This window comes from Salmo salar, chromosome 22 (genome assembly GCF_965601325.2).
Source record: "Salmo salar chromosome 22, fSalSal1, whole genome shotgun sequence".
Lineage (NCBI taxonomy): Eukaryota > Metazoa > Chordata > Actinopteri > Salmoniformes > Salmonidae > Salmo > Salmo salar.
The window spans coordinates 30,580,001-30,601,693 of record NC_138312.1 but is presented as its reverse complement, the minus strand read 5'-3'; the positions used below and the strand labels follow the sequence as shown (position 1 = coordinate 30,601,693).

At 43.7% G+C, this 21,693-nt stretch overlaps 1 protein-coding gene across 2 annotated transcripts in view; it reads right to left on the bottom strand.

Annotated features, from left to right (window-relative positions):
- The window catches only part of LOC106583234 (zinc finger protein 385A), a 70,995-nt gene that overhangs the window by 38,454 nt on the left and 10,848 nt on the right, over positions 1-21,693 (bottom strand). Inside the window, exon 1 of one of the 2 annotated variants that reach the window (XM_014167172.3) lies at positions 20,740-21,540. The exons of the other annotated variant lie outside the window; for it this stretch is intronic. Within the exon in view, the coding sequence (XP_014022647.3) occupies positions 20,740-20,749 (10 nt within the window). The 5' untranslated portion in view covers positions 20,750-21,540. Of the gene's footprint in view, positions 1-20,739; positions 21,541-21,693 lie in introns of those variants that run through there. 2 annotated transcript variants of the gene reach the window in all.

Genomic DNA, 21,693 nt, shown 5'->3' with positions numbered 1-21,693 from the left:
ATTCCATATGTGTCATTTCATAGTTTTGATGTCTTCACTATTATTCTACAATGTAGAAATAAAGAAAATGCCTTGAATGAGTAGGTGTGTCCAAACTTTTGACTGGTACTGTAAACCTACACCTACAGTACGGTATGTAAATAAGATATTTATGTATTTCATTTTCAATACATTTGCAAAATTTCGAAAAACATGTTTTCACTGTCATTATGGGGTATTGTGTGTAGATGGGTTAGAATTGAATCAATTTTTAATTCAGGCTGTAAGAAAACAAATGTGGAATAAGTCAAGGGGAATGATTTATCCCCCCTCTCCTCAATCACTAATTTACAGCATCTCAGAAGTGAGATTGCGAGAGAGGGAGTGAGGGAGAGAGAGAGAATGAGAAAGAGATGGAGTGTGGTAGAGACTAGCTCTACACCTGACAGCGACTAGCTCTACACCTGACAGCCACCTCTCCTCTAATCAACCATTACCTCTGAGCCCAACTCCTCTGGTAGAGAAGAATAAACATAGACCTCCATTGCATCATCCATTTCCTCTCCCCTTCTCTTCTCCTGTGCTGTCTCTCTCTCTCTCCATCCCTCCCTCCCCTGCATTCTCTCTGGCGATGAAGCAGTGGTGAAAGCCTGCACTTGAATAGTCTACTGTGACGGGCGGGGAGGTTAAGCTTCTTAAGCCTCACAGCTGGAGCACTGCAGATATCAGCCTAGCTCCTTGGTATTCCTCCATCTCCCTCCATCTCTCTCTCTCTCTCTCTCTCTCTCACAGGCTCTTTCTCCCTCACTCTGTGCACTGCTTTCTCTCCCCATTTCACGCTCTCTTTTTCTGCCTCTGCTTCTGTAACCTCCCCACCCTCCCTTACTTCGTCACTCTCCTGCTGGCTGTTCGTTCATCTTCCCTCTCTCTGTCTCGCTCTCTTTATTATCTTTCCTTGTCGTCTTTTATTCTGGGTGCCAGTGTCACTGTAACTACTTAACAAATTTGCTACGTTTGGAAAACCGGTCACAAATCCTAAACATTGTGAGCAGGAGCTATTTTGGTTGTGAGAGAGGAAGTTCCGTTGAATGTGAGAGACTTGAAGAGGATCATCAATGTGCTGTCAGTATTAGAGTTAGAGACAGTGCTCTCTCACTCTGTCTCTCTTTCTCTCTCTCTCTCTCACTCTTTCTCTCGTTCTCTCTCTCTCTTTCTCTCGCTCTCTCTCTCTCTCTCTCTCACTCTTTCTCTCATTCTCTCTCACTCTCTCTCCCTCTCTTTCTTTCTCTACCCAGAAGCTAAAAGGCTGTCACAGCTGAAGCTCAACTGCAACCAGTCTCATCGGTGTGTGGATGCTGGTCCTGACATGCCTCCAAGTCTCTGTAGTGATGGAGGAAAACAGAGAGAAAGATCTCCTGAACAACAACGAAAGAAAGATGAAGAGAATGAGAGGGAGAGGGAGACAGAGAGAGAGAATACCCTAAACTAGTTGTCAACACAATTAGACCCAACCAAATCATGAGGGGAAAAAAAGATAATTGCTTGACACATTGGGAAGAATGAACAAAACAACAGAGCAAACTGGATTAGTATTTGGCCCTAAACAGAGAGTACACAGTGGCAGAATACCTGACCACTGTGACTGACCCAAAATTAAGAAAAGCTATGTACAGACTCAGTGAGCATAGCCTTGCTATTGAGGGAGGCCGCTGTAAGCAGACCTGGCTCTCAAGAGAAGACAGGCTATGTGCACACTGCCCACAAAGGAGGTAGAAACTGAGCTGCACTTCCTATCCTCCTGCCAAATGTAGGACCATATTAGAGACACACATTTCCCTCAGATTACACAGACCAACAAAGAATTAAAAAACAAATCCAATTTTGATAAACTCCCATATCTAGTGGGTGAAATACCACAGTGTGCCATCACAGGAGCAGGATGTGTGACCTGTTGCCACTAGACAAGGGCAACCAGTGAAGAACAAACACCATTGTAAATACTTATTTTACCTTTTGTACTTTTTTTATTTATTTATTTATTTCACCTTTATTTAACCAGGTAGGCAAGTTGAGAACAAGTTCTCATTTACAATTGCGACCTGGCCAAGATAAAGCAAAGCAGTTCGACAACATACAAAAACACAGAGTTACACATGGAGTAAAACAACATACAATCAATGATGCAGTAGAAAAAAATAAGACTATATACAATGTGAGCAAATGATGTGAGATAAGGGAGGTAAAGGCAAAAAAGGCCATGGTGGCAAAGTAAATAAAGTATAGCAAGTAAAACACTGGAATGGTAGATTTGTAGTTTGAAGAAAGTTCAAAGTTAAAATATAAATAATATGGTGCAAAGGAGCAAAATAAATTAAATAAATAAATACAGTAGGGGAAGAGGTAGTAGTTTGGGCTAAATTATAGATGGGCTATGTACAGGTGCAGTGATCTGGGAGCTGCTCTGATAGCTGGTGCTTAAAGCTAGTGAGGGAGATAAGTGTTTCCAGTTTCAGAGATTTTTGTAGTTCGTTCCAGTCATTGGCAGCAGAGAACTGGAAGGAGAGACGACCAAAGGAGGAGTTGGCTTTAGGGGTGACCAGAGAGATATACCTGCTGGAGCGCGTGCTACAGGTGGGTGCTGATATGGTGACCAGTGAGCGGAGATAAGGGGGGACTTTACCTAGCAGGGTCTTGTAGATGACCTGGAGCCAATGTGTTTGGCGACGATTATGAAGCGAAGGCCAGCCAACGAGAGCATACAGGTCGCAATGGTGGGTAGTATATGGGGCTTTGGTGACAAAACGGATGGCACTGTGATAGACTGCATCCAGCTTGTTGAGTAGGGTATTGGAGGCTATTTTGTAAATGACATCGCCAAAGTCGAGGATTGGTAGGATGGTCAGTTTTACGAGGGTATGTTTGGCAGCATGAGTGAAGGATGCTTTGTTGCGAAATAGGAAGCCAATTCTAGATTTAACTTTGGATTGGAGATGATTGATGTGAGTCTGGAAGGAGAGTTTACAGTCTAACCAGACACCTAAGTATTTGTAGTTGTCCACATATTCTAAGTCAGAACCGCCCAGAGTAGTGATGCTGGACAGGCGGGCAAGTGCAGGCAGCGATCGGTTGAAGAGCATGCATTTAGTTTTACTTGTGTTTAGGAGCAGTTGGAGACCACGGAAGGAGAGTTGAATGGCATTGAAGCTCGTCTGGAGGGTTGTTAACACAGTGTCCAAAGAAGGGCCAGAAGTATACAGAATGGTGTCGTCTGCGTAGAGGTGGATCAGAGATTCACCAGCAGCAAGAGCGACATCATTGATGTATACAGAGAAAAGAGTTGGCCCACTTTAACTATTTGCACATCATTATAACACTGTGCATGGCCATAATATGACATTTGAAATGTCTTTATTCCTTTGAAACTTTTGTGAGTGTAACGTTTACTGTTCATTTTTGATTGTTAATTTCACTTTTGTTTATTATCTATTTCAGAGAGAGAGAGAGAGAGAGAGAGAGAGAGACCGAAGCATTGGAGGGGTGGGGTAGTGTTGTGGGGGGGGGGGGGGGGGGGTGGCTGAGGGTTTAAATATCCTTATAACACGTCAGGAATCCTGCAGCTCACATGATGGTCATAATCACCTCTCCTAAACTGACTTCAGTCAGGACTCGTTTCAAAACCACCTGTAACTTCTCTTGAGCAATGGCAGGTTATCCCCCCACAACAACTGCTCCATGTGCTCTGTGGCAGCCCACTGATCCAACCTCCCCATCCTGTATGTGTATGGGTCTTTCGGCAGCGTTGGGATAATGTGGAAGTCAAATTTCCTTTGATGAATAAAGTGATCTTAATCAAACCATGTGCTACCATATCATGAACATACATTTACTCAAAAGACGAATTACATATACATGTAACATTACACACTATACACACATAAAAACATACTACACCCATACAGTACTAGTGCAGAAACACGTCCTAGAAGCATATAGACACATGATATCCTGCGTCTGCCTGAACAGATGCGATCTTAGCCAAGCAGACAGTGGCTGGACAGCAGCACAACCTCCAATCCAGTCTTGAGTGATTTACTTTGGCATCAGATCAGTGAACACACCCAGACACACACAGACACACACACCAGAGGAGGCCGGTGAGAGAAGCTATAGGAGGACAGGCTCATTGTAATGGCTGGAATGGAATCAATAGAACGGTATCAACCACATCAACCATATGGAAACCACATGTTTGACTACGTTCCATTTATTCCAATCCAGGCATTACAATGAGCCCATCCTTCTATAGCTCCTCTCACCAGCCTCCACTGACACACACACACTCCGCCTTCTCCAGTGACGAAGTCGAGAGAGAGCATCGATCTGACATGGTCTGAAAGTCACTAAAGTGTTAAATCCCTGCCAAATAAATATCCACCCCTCTCTCCTTCTCTCCTTTAAGACAGTCCTGTCCTCTCGATCCTCCCCTATTCCCTCTCCTTATTGCTTTCCTCCCCCAAATGCAAATGTTTGGCTGAGGAGAAGATCAATGGTAGCGTAATAGCTTATTGGATTGTACAGGGGTTAGGAGAGAGGTGGAGGAGACATGGAGATAGAGAAGGAGAAAGAACGCGATCGAGGGAGAGAGAGAATAGAGAGATGGAGTGAGTGAGACTATGAAACAGAGAGAAAGTCTGACTAGGTTGACATGCAGATTGATATCTTTTCTTCTTCCTCCACCTCTACTTTCTCCCGACCCCACGAACATCATCATGTTATAATGGAATAATGAGTTGATGAAGACATTGACCGTCTGTTCAAGATACAGTATTGTTGCACTGTAACACAACAAAGGTGATTTGACAATTTACACTTTCATTTGACAAATGGACACTTTTACTTTTCGTCTGTAAACAACAGCTGAGCTGACACTGAATACGTGATCATGTTAAACTCCCTAGAGAAGTGTCCCCCCCGAAGGACGAATTTGGCCCACAGCTGATTTTATTTGGCCCACAGGTTTTTGGGTGAGGGGGACATAAAAGACTGTAAAAACACCAGCAAATCAGCTCGGAGTAATTTTAATTATGGATATCTGTTCCAAAGTATTGCCATGCATATTAAAGAGATATACGTGATCATATACTGTACAAAGGTAAGCAAGGTTCGAAATGATTACGGTTTAGTCAAATATTATATCTGTTTGGGCTTCTTGTGGTCATCTTAGAGTCTACAAATTATTTGTAATTATGTTCTGGCCCCCTAACCATCCTCTCAATAAAAAATCGGCCCACAGCTGGATCTAGTTGATGATCCCTGCGCTAGAAGGACCAGGGGCTGGGTTTCTACTAAGCTAACATATGGAATTGTTTTAAGAAAGTCATACCAAGGATGCATTTAAGGACACCTGTAAGTATCCCAAAAATATATAAAAACAATATTTGATGAATCATTGAATTTGGCCTTACTGCTATTAGCAACTAGAAATGCATTCAAAAAACATATTCATACCTGGAAAAGAGATGTATCAAAAGACATTGTCAAGATCAAAAATGTTTCAAAAGAAAGTATGTTTTGGTGTTTGCCCTATAGGCCTATCTGAGCGATATAAAATATACTGCATTTTACACCTTTTATTTTGGCACTGAAGTACAGTGCATTTCGGAAAGTATTCAGACTTTTTCCACATTTTGTTATGTTACAGCCTTATTCTAAAATGGAGAAAAAAAAAAAAAATCCTCATCAATCTAATAATGATAATGATAAAGAAAAAACAGGGTTTTCGAATATCTTACAAATGTATTAAAAAAAAATACCGGAAATATCTCAATTACATAAGTATTCAGAGCCTTTACTCAGTACTTTGTTAAAGCACATTTGGCAGCGATTACAGCCTCGAGTATTCTTGGGTACAAGCTTGGCACACCTTTATTTGAGAAATTTCTCCCATTCTTCTCTGCATATCCTCTAAAACTCTGTCAGGTTGGATGGGGAGAGTCGCTGCACAGATACTTTCAGGTCTCTCCAGAGATGTTCGGTCAGGTTCAAGTCCAGGCTCTGGCTGGGCCGCTCAAGGACATTCAAAAACTTGTCCCGAAGCCACTCCTGCGTTGTCTTGGCTGTTTGCTGAGGGTCATTGTCCTGTTGGAAGGGGAACCTCCACCCCAGTCTGAGGTCCTGAGCGCCCTGGAGCAGGTTTTCATCAAGGATCTCTCTGTACTTTGCTCTGTTCATCTTTCCCTCGATCGTGTCTAGTTCCTGCCACTGAAAAACATCCCCACACCATGATTCTGCCACCATCATGCCTCACAGTAGGCATGGTTACAGGTTTCCTCCAGACGTGATGCTTGGCACTCAGGCCAAAGAGTTAAATCTAGGTTTCATCAGACCAGATAATCTTGTTTCTCATGGTCTGAGAGTCTTTAGGTGCCTTTTGGCAAACTCCAAGCGGGCTGTCATGTGCCTTTTACTGAGGAATGGCTTCCATCTGGCCACTCTACCGTAAGGCCTGATTGGTGGATCGCTGCAGAGATGGTTGTCCTTCTGGAAGGTTCTCCAATCTCCACAGAGGAACTCTGGAGCTCTGTCAGAGTGACCATTGGGTTCTTGGTAGCCTCCCTGATTAAGGTCCTTCTCCCCCGACTGTTCAGTTTGGCCAGGCGACCAGCTCTAGGAAAGGTTTTGGTGCTTCCAAAATTCTTCCATTAAGAATGCTGGAGGCCACTGTGTTCTTGGGGAGTTTCAATACTGCAGGTATGTTTGGGTACCCTTCCCCAGATCTGTGCCTCGACCCTTCCCTCAATCCTGTCTCAGAGCTCTACGGACAATTCCTTCTACCTCATGGTTTGGTTTTTGCTCTGACATGCACTGTCAACTGTGGGACCATATATAGACAGGTGTGTGCCTTTCCAAATCATGTCCAATCAATCAAATTTACCACAGGTGGACTCCAATCAAGTTGTAGAAACTTCTCAAGTATGATCAATGGAAACAGGATGCACCTGAGCTCAATTTGAGTCTCATAGCAAAGGGTCTAAATACTCATGTAAATAAGGTATTTCTGTTTTTATTTTTTATAAATTAGCAGAATAAAAAAAAAAATGTTTTCACTTTGTTATTATTGGGTATTGTGTGCAGATTGATGAGCACATTTTTTATTTAATCAATTTTAAAATAAGGCTGCAACATAACAAAATGTGGAAAAGGTCAAGGAGTCTGAATACTTCCCGAATGCACTGTTCTTCCATAATTCTATTAATTTTTAAACTGGTACTGGGTTACCTTCAGACGAGTCCCATGATGCTTGTGGGGGTTGTAGAGCAAAACAATTGACATGTACATCTTCATGAGAGTCTCACCTTCTGATCATATTAGTTTGTAGCCCAAACCATTCAGACTCTACAGACAGAAGTTGACCGATCGCCGGTACCGACTTCAGACGAGTCCCGTGAAGCTTGTCAGTGTCGTAGAGCAAAACAATCAACATTTATAGTGCCAGTCAAAAGTTTGGACACACCTACTCATTCAAGGGTTTTTCTTATTTTTCACTATTTTCTACATTGTAGAATAATAGTGAAAACATCAAAACTATGAAATAACACATATGGAATCATGTAGTAACCAAAAAAGTGTTAAACAAATCAAAATATATTTTATATTTGAGATGCTTCAAAGTAGCCACCCTTTGCCTTGATGACAGCTTTTCACACTCTTGGCATTCTCTCAACCAGCTTCATGAGGTAGTCAACTGGAATGCATTTCAGTTAACAGGTATGCCTTCTTAAAAGTTAACTCATGGAATTTCATTCCTTCTTAAGCCAATCAGTTGTGTTGTAAGAAGGTAGGGTGCTATACAGAAGATAACCCTATTTGGTAAAAGACCAAGTCCATATTATGGCAAGAACAGCTCAAATAAGCAAAGAGAAACGACAGTCCATCATTACTTTAGGACATGAAGGTCAGGCAAGTGCAGTCGCAAAAACCATCAAGCGCCATGATGAAATTGGCTCTCAGAGTTATCCAGAGTTATCTCTGCTGCAGAGGATAAGTTCATTAGAGTTACCAGCCTCACAAATTGCAGCCCAAATAAATGCTTCACAGAGTTCAAGTAACAGACACATCTCAACATCAACTGTTCAGAGGAGACTGCTTGAATCAGGCCTTCATGGTCAAATTGCTGCAACGAAACCACTACTGAAGGAGACCAATAAGAATAAGAGACTTGCTTGGAACAAGAAACACGAGCAGTGGATATTAGACCGGTGGAAATCTGTCCTTTGGTCTGATGAGTCCAAAGGTGAGATGATCAGATGAAGATGAACAGATGGTCTCCACATGTTTGGTTCCCACGTGAAGCATGGAGGAGGTGTGATGGTGCCTTACTGGTGACACTGTCTGTGATTTATTTAGAATTCAAGGCACATTTAACGGGCATGGATACCACAGCATTCTGCAGCGATAAGCCATCCCATCTGGTTTGCTCTTAGTGGGACTACCATTTGTTTTTCAACAGAACAATGACCCAACACACCTCCAGGCTGTGTAAGGGCTATTTGACCCAGAAGGAGAGTGATGGAGTGCTGTGACCTGGCCTCCCCAATCACCCGACCTCAACCCAATTGAAATGGTTTGGGATGAGTTGGACCGCAGAGTGAAGGAAAAGTAGCCAACAAGTGCTCAGCATATGTGGGAACTCCTTCAAGACTGTTGGAAAAGCATTCCAGGTGAAGCTGGGTAGGAGAATGCCAAGAGTGTGCAAAGCTGTCATCAAGGCAAAGGGTGGCCACTTTGAAGAATCTAAAATATACTTTGATTTCTTTAACACTTTTTTGATTACTACATGTTTCCATATGTGTTATTTCATCGTGTTGATGTCTTTACTACTATTCTACAATGTAGAAAATAGTGAAAATAAGAAAAACCCTTGAATGAGTAAATGTGTCCAAACGTTTGACTGGTGCTGTTCGTGTTCATGAGAGTCTCACCTTTCGATGGTGGTGTCATATTTGGACGATACAGACGTTTTCATGAGAAGACCAATTTTCGGGATGTCTTGGTCTGAAGGCTGAAGACAGATTTTGATAATGCTAATAAAATGTTGGTGCTGGCACAGACATTGATTCTAGGGGGATAATTCTTAATATCCACTGTGCTGATTCACAGATGACAGACACTTGACACAACTACTCACAGTGACAGACTGACAGATGGCCTTGGGATGCTTCATAGAGATGTTAAAATATACTGTAAATTATGATTTTTTTACATACAGAAATTATATACAAATAAAACATGTATTATAGGAGTGCTGCCTTACTACTTTAGTGTAATGGTTATGTAGATGTACTGTATCTCATTTGATCTTGACACAATGTCTGACCTCCATGAATTCCCAGTATCCCCCGACAGTCTAGCAAGAGCACATGGCTCACAGACACTCATGAACACACACATATACACACACGTTGGTTTTACTGTTCAAGTGAGGACCATAAAATGCATTCCCATTCAAAATCGTATTTTTCCTAACCCCTAACTCTAAACCTAACCCTAGCCCTAACCCTTAACCTAACTCTAAAACTAACTCCTAATCCTAACCCTTAACCTAACTCTAAAACTAAACCTAACCCTAACTCCTAACCCTAACCCTTAACCTAACTCTAAAACTAAACCTAACCCTAACTCCTAACCCTAATCCTAACCCTATCTCCTAACCCTAACCCTTAACCTAACTCTAAAACTAAACCTAACCCTAACTCCTAACCCTAATCCTAACCCTATCTCCTAACCCTAACCCTTAAACTAACTCTAAAACTAAACCTAACCCTAACTCCTAACCCTAACTCCTAACCATTACCCTTAAACTAACTCTAAAACTAAACCTAACCCTAACTCCTAACCCTAACTCCTAACCATTACCCTTAACATAACTCTAAAACTAAACCTAACCCTAACTCCTAACCCTAATCCTAACCCTAACTCCTGACCATAACCCTTAACCTAAATCTAAACCTAACCCTAACTCCTTACCCTAATCCTAACCCTTAACCCTAACTCCTAACCCTAACCCTTAACCTAACTCTAAAACTAAACCTAACCCTAACTCCTAACTCTAACCCTTAACCTAACTTTAAAACTAAACCTAATCCTAACCCCTAACCCTAATGCTAGTTGTCAACCTAAGCATAAAATAGCATTTTTACTTTTGGGGACCAGTGAAATGCCCAATATTATTTTGTTTTACTATCCTTGTTAGGGCTTTTGGAACCCAAAAGGATAGCAAACGTTAGACCACACATACACACACACACACACACACACACACACACACACACACACACACACACACACACACACACACACACACACACACACACACACACACACACACACGTTTGTTTTACTATCCTTGTGAGGACTAAACATCTGTAACCCTAATGATAAACCAAACCCCTAATCCTAAAATACATTTTTTCCTTGTGGGGAATGGTGAAATGTCCCCACTTGTCCGAATTGTCCTTGTTTTATTATCCTTGTGAGGACTTGTCCCCCCCCCCCCCCCCCCCAGACTCCACACCCCCATGCACATACACAGCTGTGACTAAAGCTGCTGAAATTGGCAATTAATTTACCCAATTCAGATGTAATGATCACAGAGGTAATGTCAAAGTCAGTGATGTAGTGGAGCTTCTCAGTATTCCCTGCCTATCTCTGTCTCTAGCTCTGTCTCTATCTCTGTCTCTCTCTCTGTCTCTATCTCTGTCTCTATCTCTGTCTCTCTCTCTGTCTCTATCTCTGTCTCTATCTCTGTCTCTATCTCTGTCTCTCTCTCTGTCTCTATCTCTGTCACTATCTCTGTCTCTCTCTCTGTCTCTATCTCTATCTCTATCTCTGTCTCTCTCTCTGTCTCTCTCTCTGTCTCTCTCTCTGTCTCTCTCTCTGTCTCTCTCTCTGTCTCTCTCTCTGTCTCTCTCTCTGTCTCTCTCTCTGTCTCTATCTCTGTCTCTCTCTCTGTCTCTATCTCTGTCTCTCTCTCTGTCTCTCTCTCTGTCTCTCTCTCTATCTCTGTCTCTATCTCTGTCTCTCTCTCTGTCTCTCTCTCTGTCTCTATCTCTGTCTCTCTCTCTGTCTCTCTCTCTGTCTCTATCTCTGTCTCTCTCTCTGTCTCTCTCTCTGTCTCTATCTCTGTCTCTATCTCTGTCTCTCTCTCTGTCTCTATCTCTGTCTCTATCTCTGTCTCTATCTCTGTCTCTATCTCTGTCTCTATCTCACTCCGATCAGGGGAACCAGAGGCTACTGATGTGTCTCCCCACCACCTCCCCCAATGAAAACCTGATAAACGACAACGTCGCAGAGTCCCCATAAACCACTGCATCGAGCCCAATGCTACACTCACTCACTCACTCACTCACTCACTCACTCACTCACTCACTCACTCACTCACTCACTCACTCACTCACTCACTCACTCACTCACTGTGGATTATTTTAGCATTAAGCTGATCACATGATGATGCCAGTCTGCCCACATCTTCATGTAAATGGGGCTGCTGCTGCACAGCCGGCTGTGAGATGAGCTAGCTATCTACTGTACTGGATTACCACAAGCTCCTGAGAAAAGGCTGTTTAACTGCTGCCAGAGAGAACGGAGGGGAGGGCTGAGATGATAGCATAGCATGAGACAATTATGGACGGACTACAGATCCCTTATCCACTGCATCTGCTGGATTTGTCCTGTCCATTGTGAAGTGACTTACTCTGCGCAGACAGCCATTCGGGAGATAGATGATTACAATTATTATTAGAAAAATAAATTGCACAACACATCAGTTACAGAGACAGATTGCTATTTAGTCCTCAGTTGCTCTGCAGCCAAAATACTGCTCAGGAAAGTATTATATACGCAATAGCTTGTCACAGAACCACAGTGCTAATGTTTTTGTGCAGGGGAAAGATAATTCTCTCTCTGTGTCGCATTCTGCCACTGTGAGAGACTGGGAATGAAATCATACTTTACTGCAGCTTAGCTTACCCTCCAGCCAAACGCAGCTATTTCGACCTACGCAGGGGGCACACACACGCAAACATCCACATGCAGGCAAACACACGTATACAAACACAAACACAAATACAAGCATGCAACACACACAGCTAACTAGCTAAAGTCACAGACATCTAATGCTGATGACTTCTTCAGAGGAGGAATGGTAACCTTATAAGAGAAACACTCACACACACAGTGCACACACACACACACAGCTCACACACACAGTGCACACACACACACACACAGCTCACACACACAGTGCACACACACACACACACAGCTCACACACACAGTGCACACACACACACACACAGTGCACACACACAGTGCACACACATACACTCACAGTGCACACACACACACAGTGCGCACACACACACAGTGCACACACACAGTGCACACACAGTGCACACACACAGTGCACACACACAGTGCACACAGTGCACACAGTGCACACACACACACACACACACACACACACACACACACACACACACACACACACACACACACATACACACCCAGTGCACATGCACACACAGTGTACACACACACACACACACAAACACACACACAGCACACACACACTTATGAATTATTATAGTTGTCATTGGAAATGAGTACATGCATATATAAGGCAGATTTATTCAGTCAGCTCCTAGGATGAGATGTTCTCTCGTTATCTCTCTTCCAGTCTTAAACTATAATTAAAAGACACACAATAACTACCAAGGCACAAGGTGTTCCTGTGATATCACCTCACTGGCCTGATATTCATTCACATAATGATCTATTAGTGTTCCTCTGGAGGCTAGTTCAGCAGTACAGAGAGAGAGAGGCATAGAGGATGTGAGGGAGAACACATAGTTCCCTACAGTCTTCACTGGGCTTTAATGATAGATGTTCTGCACCTCAGTGGTCAGGTTTAAATAATGCCTCAGAGCTCACTGGGAACTTTGACAAGTGCTCGCTCTGTGTGTGGGGAAGAATGTGAGTTTGGGAAAGTTTGGAAAAACTGTGTGGGATTTAGAAGTGTGTATGTGATTTGTAAGTATTTTTTTAAATACAATTCTGCACAGAGAAAACAGTGTGTGTAGGTTTATTCAGTCATTGACTGGGTTAACGTGCTTGTGTTTTCATGCGTGTGTGTGTGTGTGTGTGTGTGTGTGTGTGTGTGTGTGTGTGTGTGTGTGTGTGTGTGTGTGTGTGTGTGTGTGTGTGTGTGTGTGTCTGCTAGGCTTTCACTGTGCAGTAGTTAAACACAACTATACTCTCTCCCTGCCGCATCAGACTCCTCTGCAGTTATACATTTCATTCACTCTTTATTAATGAATGAAATGTTATACACACATTCAGTACCGCACACTACACATGTACAGAGTACTCACACACACATCTAATCTGTCTCTCACACACATGCACACACACACCCATGCACGCACGCGTGCACACACACACACACACACACACACACACACACACCACACACACACACACACACACACACACACACACACACACACACACGTTACGGAGTTGATAGGTAATCGACTAACTGGGCTGTTCCCCGGACACCGTATGTAGGGATACTTGACATTTGTGTCTGTCTTTATTCTTTAATCTAACATATCATACTGAAACAACACACACACGCACACACACACACACACACACACACACACACACACACACACGCGCGCGCGCGCACACACACACACACACACACACACACACACACACACACACATTGACAAATTGGCTGATTAGATATGTTGGTAGGCTACTGATGGCATTGCGATGATGATGGTGCAGGGCGGTGTTCTACTGAAGGCATTGTGATGATGATGGTGCAGGGGGTGTTCTACTGAAGGCATTGTGATGATGATGGTGCAGGGCGGTGTTCTACTGAGGGCATTGCGATGATGATGGTGCAGGGCGGTGTTCTACTGAAGGCATTGCGATGATGATGGTGCAGGGCGGTGTTCTACTGAGGGCATTGCGATGATGATGGTGCAGGGTGGTGTTCTACTGAGGGCATTGCGATGATGATGGTGCAGGGCGGTGTTCTACTGAAGGCATTGCGATGATGATGGTGCAGGGCGGTGTTCTACTGAGGGCATTGTGATGATGATGGTGCAGGGTGGTGTTCTACTGAGGGCATTGTGATGATGATGGTGCAGGGCGGTGTTCCATTGAGACAGACTATGATAATAATGTTGACTGGCTGTTTGTCTTATTTATGGAACACCTTAACCAAACCCAAGGACACCTCTCACGATAGAGTGAACAACAAACACAGCACATCTTAAAACGTTTGAAGTAAAAACATTACAAAAGGTAGTAGCAGAACAAGCCTACTGACGCATTAAGAGTGAAACAGACAAAGGTCAAATAAATGCTGAAGAAGAGAGAACCAGAAAAAACCACAAGACATCACAACAGATTAAGAGGCCAAGATAGGACAGACAACAAAGATGCATTTTTGTATTATCTTGTATTTAAAAGAGGTTATTTCTATAGTCATAATACCTTTTGGTGGAGAGTTCTACAGTCTTAGTGCCATAACATTGAATGACCTGCCACCAAAAGACGGCAGCATGTTTAGGACAGCAATCTAGAGGTCTGTGTTTGATGATCAGAGAAGTAAGGTTACAGACAAGGCCATTTAGATAGGGCACTATGTGGATTGGGTTACCCTCTTACCTTAAATCATTATTCTTTGGCATGTCACTTTCTCTTTTCATTTTATTTTCTCTGTCACTCCCTCTCTGGTGCCTTTTCTCCAACCCCATAGAAGTGGAGTCTCAGTAAAATGTCTGAAATGATGTGTGTTCTGCCAATCACTATTCACAGACCCAGCAGCCAATCGCATCTGATTAAGATTGAGAGACAGGGATGGGATAGGGTGGGATGGGGAGGAAGGCAATAAGAGATGAAGGAAAAGGTAAAGAGAGAGAGAGAATAGCAGCATTGGGGCAGAGGGAGAAGAACGGGGGGAGGTCAGAAAGTGGTGGAGAGAGAGAGGAGGGGAGGAAGTAGATGAGATGGATTGAGAGAGAGAGCTGTGTTGGAGGGGGGCATACTGCATATTTTGAGGTGAGCCCAAGGTTACCACGGGTTAATGGACAGAGGATTTACCATCTGCTGGTAGCTATAGCAATGCAGCTGGGCTCACCAAGAGAGAGAGCGAGAGAACAGTGTTCAAGTCAATCAATGCATTTAAGACTGCTGGTATAGCCATGCAGGTGGGAGATGGCTACAGAGAGAAAGATAATGCTGTCAACCACTGCACATGTAGGCTACTGTGTAGTCAGTTCTGTCATTGCGCTAATAATATAGTCAGACCCAAGGCTAAATACGTGAAATGTTGCCAACGGTGTGGTCAATCTCAATGATCCAGTTACACTACATTCAAATGTGCTTCATTTCAACATCTGGTCAGGGTCAGTTGAATGGAAATTCTGTGTGTGTTTTGTGTCTATTGGTCCTTGCAGAAATGTGGTTAGTGTTTCCTGTGTATGTCCTACTCTGTGAGTGTCTCATTGGAGTGTTCACCAGTCCAGGAGTAACTGCAGTGAGTTGTGCTGTCAGAGTGTGTGTCAGTGTGTGTGTCAGTGTGTGTGTGTGTGTGTGTGTGTGTGTGTGTGTGTGTGTGTGTAAGTCCGTTTCTGTTGTCAGAGTTGTTTCTTTTAAACATGTCCTATAGAGAATTAAAGACATCCCTGTGAGTTTGACTGTATCTAAGCTGAAAGTCTCTGCTAGCCTGCTGGTAGCTTTGTGACAATAAAAAGAGCCTTGACCATTGTCCTGCATGGCTCAGTTGGTAGAGCACGTCACTTGCAAAGGCAGTGTTGTGGGTTTGATTCCCATTGGGGACCAGTATGAAAAGAAAGTATGAAACTGTATGTTGCTCTGAATAAAAGCATCTGCTAAAATGTAACAAAAAATGTTGATGTGTATCAGCCTTTCAAATACATGGGAAGGCAGTGAAGTTTACCCATCTTAAATGTCATTATGTTTAATCCCTCACTGCCTTGCCTTTATTTAAAGGTCATGATGTTGTTTATGGACCACTTTTGCCTTTGGAAGGCTGGTGTGTGTGTGTGTGTGTGTGTGTGTGTGTGTGTGTGTGTGTGTGTGTGTGTGTGTGTGTGTGTGTGTGTGTGTGTGTGTGTGTGTGTGTGTGTGTGTGTGTGTGTGTGTGTGTGTGTGTGTGGGGGGGATTATGTTGGGGGTAGTGTGTTTATATATACACACACACAGTCACACTAATTAGTTCCGTATTCAGTACAGCGACAGAGGCCGTCATCATTTTTTTGTCAAGCTCAGCTCATTCCTGCATCAAGAGAAATGGTGGCTCATCTCTAAATAAAGAAGGACCTCAAACTCTGCAGTCTAAAATATTCTTTATGAAAATCTAGCAAAGGTTACTAAACTATACTGCTCAAAAAAATAAAGGGAACACTTAAACAACATAACCTAGATCTGAATGAAAGAAATAATCTTATTAAATACTTCTTTCTTTACATAGTTGAATGTGCTGACAACAAAATCACACAAATAAACTTTGGAAATCCAATTTATCAACCCATGGAGGTCTGGATTTGGAGTCACACTCAAAATTAAAGTGGAAAACCACACTACAGGCTGATCCAACTTTGATGTAATGTCCTTAAAACAAGTCAAAATGAGGCTCAGTAGTGTGTGTGGCCTCCACGTGCCTGTATGACCTCCCTACAACGCCTGGGCAGGCTCCTGATGAGGTGGCGGATGGTCTCCTGAGGGATCTCCTTCCAGACCTGGACTAAAGCATCCGCCAACTCCTGGACAGTCTGTGGTGCAACGTTGCGTTGGTGGATGGAGCGTGACATGATGTCAAAGATGTGTTAAAATGGATTCAGGTCTGGGGAACAGGCGGGCCACTCCATAGCATCAATGCCTTCCTCTTGCAGGAACTGCTGACACACTCCAGCCACATGAGGTCTAGCATTGTCTTGCATTAGGAGGAACCCAGGGCCAACCGCACCAGCATATGGTCTCACAAGGGGTCTGAGGATCTCATCTCGGTACCTAATGGCAGTCAGGCTACCTCTGGCGAGCACATGGAGGGCTGTGCGGCCCCCCAAATAAATGCCACCTCACACCATGACTGACCCACCGCCAAACCGGTCATGCTGGAGGATGTTGCAGGCAGCAGAACGTTCTCCACGGCGTCTCCAGACTCTGTCACGTCTGTCACGTGCTCAGTGTGAACCTGCTTTCATCTGTGATGAGCACAGGGCGCCAGTGGCGAATTTGCCAATCTTGGTGTTCTCTGGCAAATTCCAAACGTCCTGCACGGTGTTGGGCTTTAAGCACAACCCCCACCTGTGGACGTCGGGCCCTCATACCACCCTCATGGAGTCTGTTTCTGACCGTTTGAGCAGACACATGCACATTTGTGGCCTGCTGGAGGTCATGTTGCAGGGCTCTGGCAGTGCTCCTCCTGCTCCTCCTTGCACAAAGGTGGAGGTAGCGGTCCTGCTGCTGGGTTGTTGCCCTCCTACGGCCTCCTCCACGTCTCCTGATGTACTGGCCTGTCTCCTGGTAGCGCCTCCGTGCTCTGGACACTACGCTGACAGACACAGCAAACCTTCTTGCCACAGCTCGCATTGATGTGCCATCCTGGATGAGCTGCACTACCTGAGCCACTTGTGTGGGTTGTAGACTCCGTCTCATGCTACCACTAGAGTGAAAGCACCGCCAGCATTCAAAAGTGACCAAAACATCAGCCAGGAAGCATAGGAACTGAGAAGTGGTCTGTGGTCCCCACCTGCAGAACCACTCCTTTATTGGGGGTGTCTTGCTAATTGCCTATAATTTCCACCTGTTGTCTATTCCATTTGCACAACAGCATGTGAAATGTATTGTCAATCAGTGTTGCTTCCTAAGTGGACAGTTTGATTTCACAGAAGTGTGATTGACTTGGAGTTACATTGTGTTGTTTAAGTGTTCCCTTTATTTTTTTGAGCAGTGTATATTCACCATTCCCCCTGTGCAAGAAGAGATCAGCTAGCATTATCATATTAGCAGGCTCCAGTGCTGAATACCGAAATTTCCTCACAAGTCCTCAACTGGCAGCTTCATTAAATAGCACCCACAAAACACCAGTCTCAATGTCAACAGTGAAGAGGCGACTCCGGGATGCTGGCCTTCTAGGCAGAGTTCCTCTGTCCAGTGTCTGTGTTCTTTTGCCCATCTTAATCTTTTCTTTTTATTGGCCAGTCTGAGACATGGCTTTTTCTTTGCAACTCTGCCTAGAAAGTCGCCTCTTCACTGTTGACGTTGAGACTGGTGTTTTGCTGGTTCTATTTAATGAAGCTGCCAGTTGAAAACTTGTGAGGCGTCTGTTTCTCAAACTAGACACTCTAATGTACTTGTCCTCTTGCTCAATTGTGCACCGGGGCCTCCCACTCCTCTTTCTATTCTGGTTAGAGACAGTTTCTGATGTTCTGTGAAGGGAGTAGTACACAGCGTTGTATGAGATCTTAAGTTTCTTGGCAATTTCTCACACGGAATAGACTTCATATCTCAGACAAGAATAGACTGACGAGTTTCAGAAGAAAGTTCTTTGTTTCTGGCCATTTTGAGCCTGTAATCGAACCCACAAATGCCAATGCTCCAGATACTCAACTAGTCTAAAAAAGGCCAGTTTTATTGCTTCTTTAATCAGGACAACAGTTATTCAGCTGTGCTAACACAATTGCAAAAGGGTTTTCTAATGATCAATTAGCCTTTTAAAATGATTAACTTGGATTAGCTAACACAACATGCCATTGGAACACAGGAGTGATGGTTGCTGATAATTGGCCTCTGTAGATATTCCATTAAAAAATCAGCCATTTCCAGCTCCAATAGTCATTTACAACATTAACAATGTCTATGCTGTATTTCTGATCATTTTGATGTTATTTTAATGGACAAAAAATATGCTTTTCTTTCAGAAACAAGGACATTTCTAAGTGAGCCCAAACGTTTGAACGGTAGTGTACAAACGTACAAATGTAAATGTCCTTCCATTGGTGAGGACATTTACACTGACAACCAGGCATCACTTTCTTTCTTTCTTTCTTTCTTTCTTTCTTTCTTTCTTTCTTTCTTTCTTTCTTTCTTTCTTTCTTTCTCTCTCTCTCTCTCACCCCCCTCTCTCTCTCTTTCTCTCTCACCCCCCCTCGCTCTCTCTCTCTCTCTCGCTCTCTCTCTCTCACCCCCCTCTCTCTCTTCTTTGTCTCTCTCCACACAGCACTATTCCTCTCTCATTGTCAACATAATTAACTGTCATTACTTAGACCGTGGAGGACTGTTTCAGACTGCAGGCTGTAGGTGTCTCCTTGTGGAGGGAAATGATATGTCATACATGTCATTTGGATCATAGGTCAGACAGTATATGTTTAAAGATCTGACGTGGCTGAAGGTGGGAGTTCCCAGCCACAACACGGGCAGAGCCTTCAGAATGTACTCAAGGTCAATTAGAGATCAAAGGGAAATATATGGCTCTGGGGAAATGCATCCATATGCACACACATAAACACACACTCTCAAACAAGCTAGCACAATATGCATAGACACACACACACACACACACACACACACACACACACACACACACACACACACACACACACACACACATACACACACACACACACACACACACACACACACACACACACACACAGTGTTGGCAGAAAGGACATCAAGCTGTATTGCGTTCTGGGCTCATTGGACACCGGGTCAATAATGCATTCCTCCTCTCCAAGCTTCACTAACCTCAGTGAAAAGATAGTCTGTGTGTGTGTGTGTGTGAGCTTGTGTGTGTGTGTGTGTGTGTGTGTGTGTGTGTGTGTGTGTGTGTGTGTGTGTGTGTGTGTGTGTGTGTGTGTGTGTGTGTGTGTGTGTGTGTGTGTGTGTGTGTGTGTGTAAGCATGCATTAAGCAATGTGGGTCTGAGAGCGTGAGAGCTCGTTAACAGACTGCTCCTCCACTGTCTCCCAGTCCTCCTGAATCTACGTACCATTGTGATCATTCTATACTCATGTAGTATACTAAACCACTACGCAGCATAAAACAACTGTACAATGGTAATACTAACAGGAGCTTATCAGCATAAAACAACATATCAATGGTAATACTAACAGGAGCTTATCAGCATAAAACAACATATCAATGGTCATTCATCCCTCTTAGCTCTCTACCTGAAATCACCTTTTTCCGATTATCCGTTTCTTACTGGTCATACCATTCACCCTTCATTTGATAGTCCACTTATTTAAACAGTCACAAATCAAAGCAAAGTGTATTGGTCACATACACATGGTAAGCAGATGTTATTGCGAGTGTAGCGAAATGCTTGTGTTTCTAGTTCTTACAGTGCAGCAATATCTAACAAGTAATATCTAACAATTCCACAACAACAGTGCTGCTGTATGTAATCTTGATATGTATTACATATGATGATAGTAGGTATTTATGTGTACAGTACAAGTAGCCTACCCACACAACAGTATAAACTGGAACACAGCATAAAATACCGTCTTTGCCAGCTAATATATTTTTCCTTATTTAGTGACACCTGAAAACTTACCCCAATAGAGAGATAACGAATTACAGTCTGGGGAAAAAGGCAAAAATGGAACCTAAATACAAGGACTTTATCAACTATCATCAATCTGCCACTTACCCAGAAGCATCCTGTAGTACCCTTCCACTCTCCCCCCGTCAATTCCAGTTTAGATGCTCTGTTTAAGGATCCTCTCTCCCGCCTATGACGTTTATCCTCTTTCTCTGAAATGCTTGCTATTCTTTACTTGTCAGAGGAAATACTTAAATATTATGGAGGATTTGACCAACTCGTCAACAGTCTGCACTCTTCTGTCTGTCTGTCTGTCTGTCTGTCTGTCTGTCTGTCTGTCTGTCTGTCTGTCTGTCTGTCTGTCTGTCTGTCTGTCTGTCTGTCTGTCTGTCTGTCTGTCTGTCTGTCTGTCTGTCTGTCTGTCTGTCTGTCTGTCTGTCTGTCTCTCTCTCTCTCTCTCTGTCTCTCTCTCTCTGTCTCTCTGTCTCTCTGTCTCTCTGTCTGTCTGTCTGTCTGTCTGTGTCTCTCCTCTCCAGGTGAAGGTCTTCAGAAACAGGGTCTGGTTGTTGCAGTTATGTGACTATGCAGTTGAAAGGTGTTGCTTTGGGAGCACCACTGCCATCCAAACCTCAGTATAAACCACCAGTGTATTCTCCAACGCAGTGTTAACTGCAGTGTATCCCGGCGATGCATTTACTCCAGCAGCAGCAACACCAGAGAATTCACTCTGACAGAACCTCTCTTCAGTGGAGAAACCTCTGCACTGCCGCACGCCTGTGAAACACTGCCAGCCTCTCTCTCTCTCTCAATTTTTTGGGGGTTGGGTATAACCTAAAGGCACCTTACATTCCTGTGCTCTAATTGGTGGAGGTCTGGGCCAATCAGAGTGGCTGGTTCGTAGCGCTTTCTGGGGGTGTTAGAATCAGGAGGCAGACGTTAGCCCGAGTAATAATGCTGCTGTCGCTTTTGCTCTCCTGCTCTCTCTGTCTCCCTCTCCCCCTCTCCCCCTCTCTCTCTCTGTCTCCCTCTCCCCCTCTCCCCCTCTCTCTCTCTGTCTCCCTC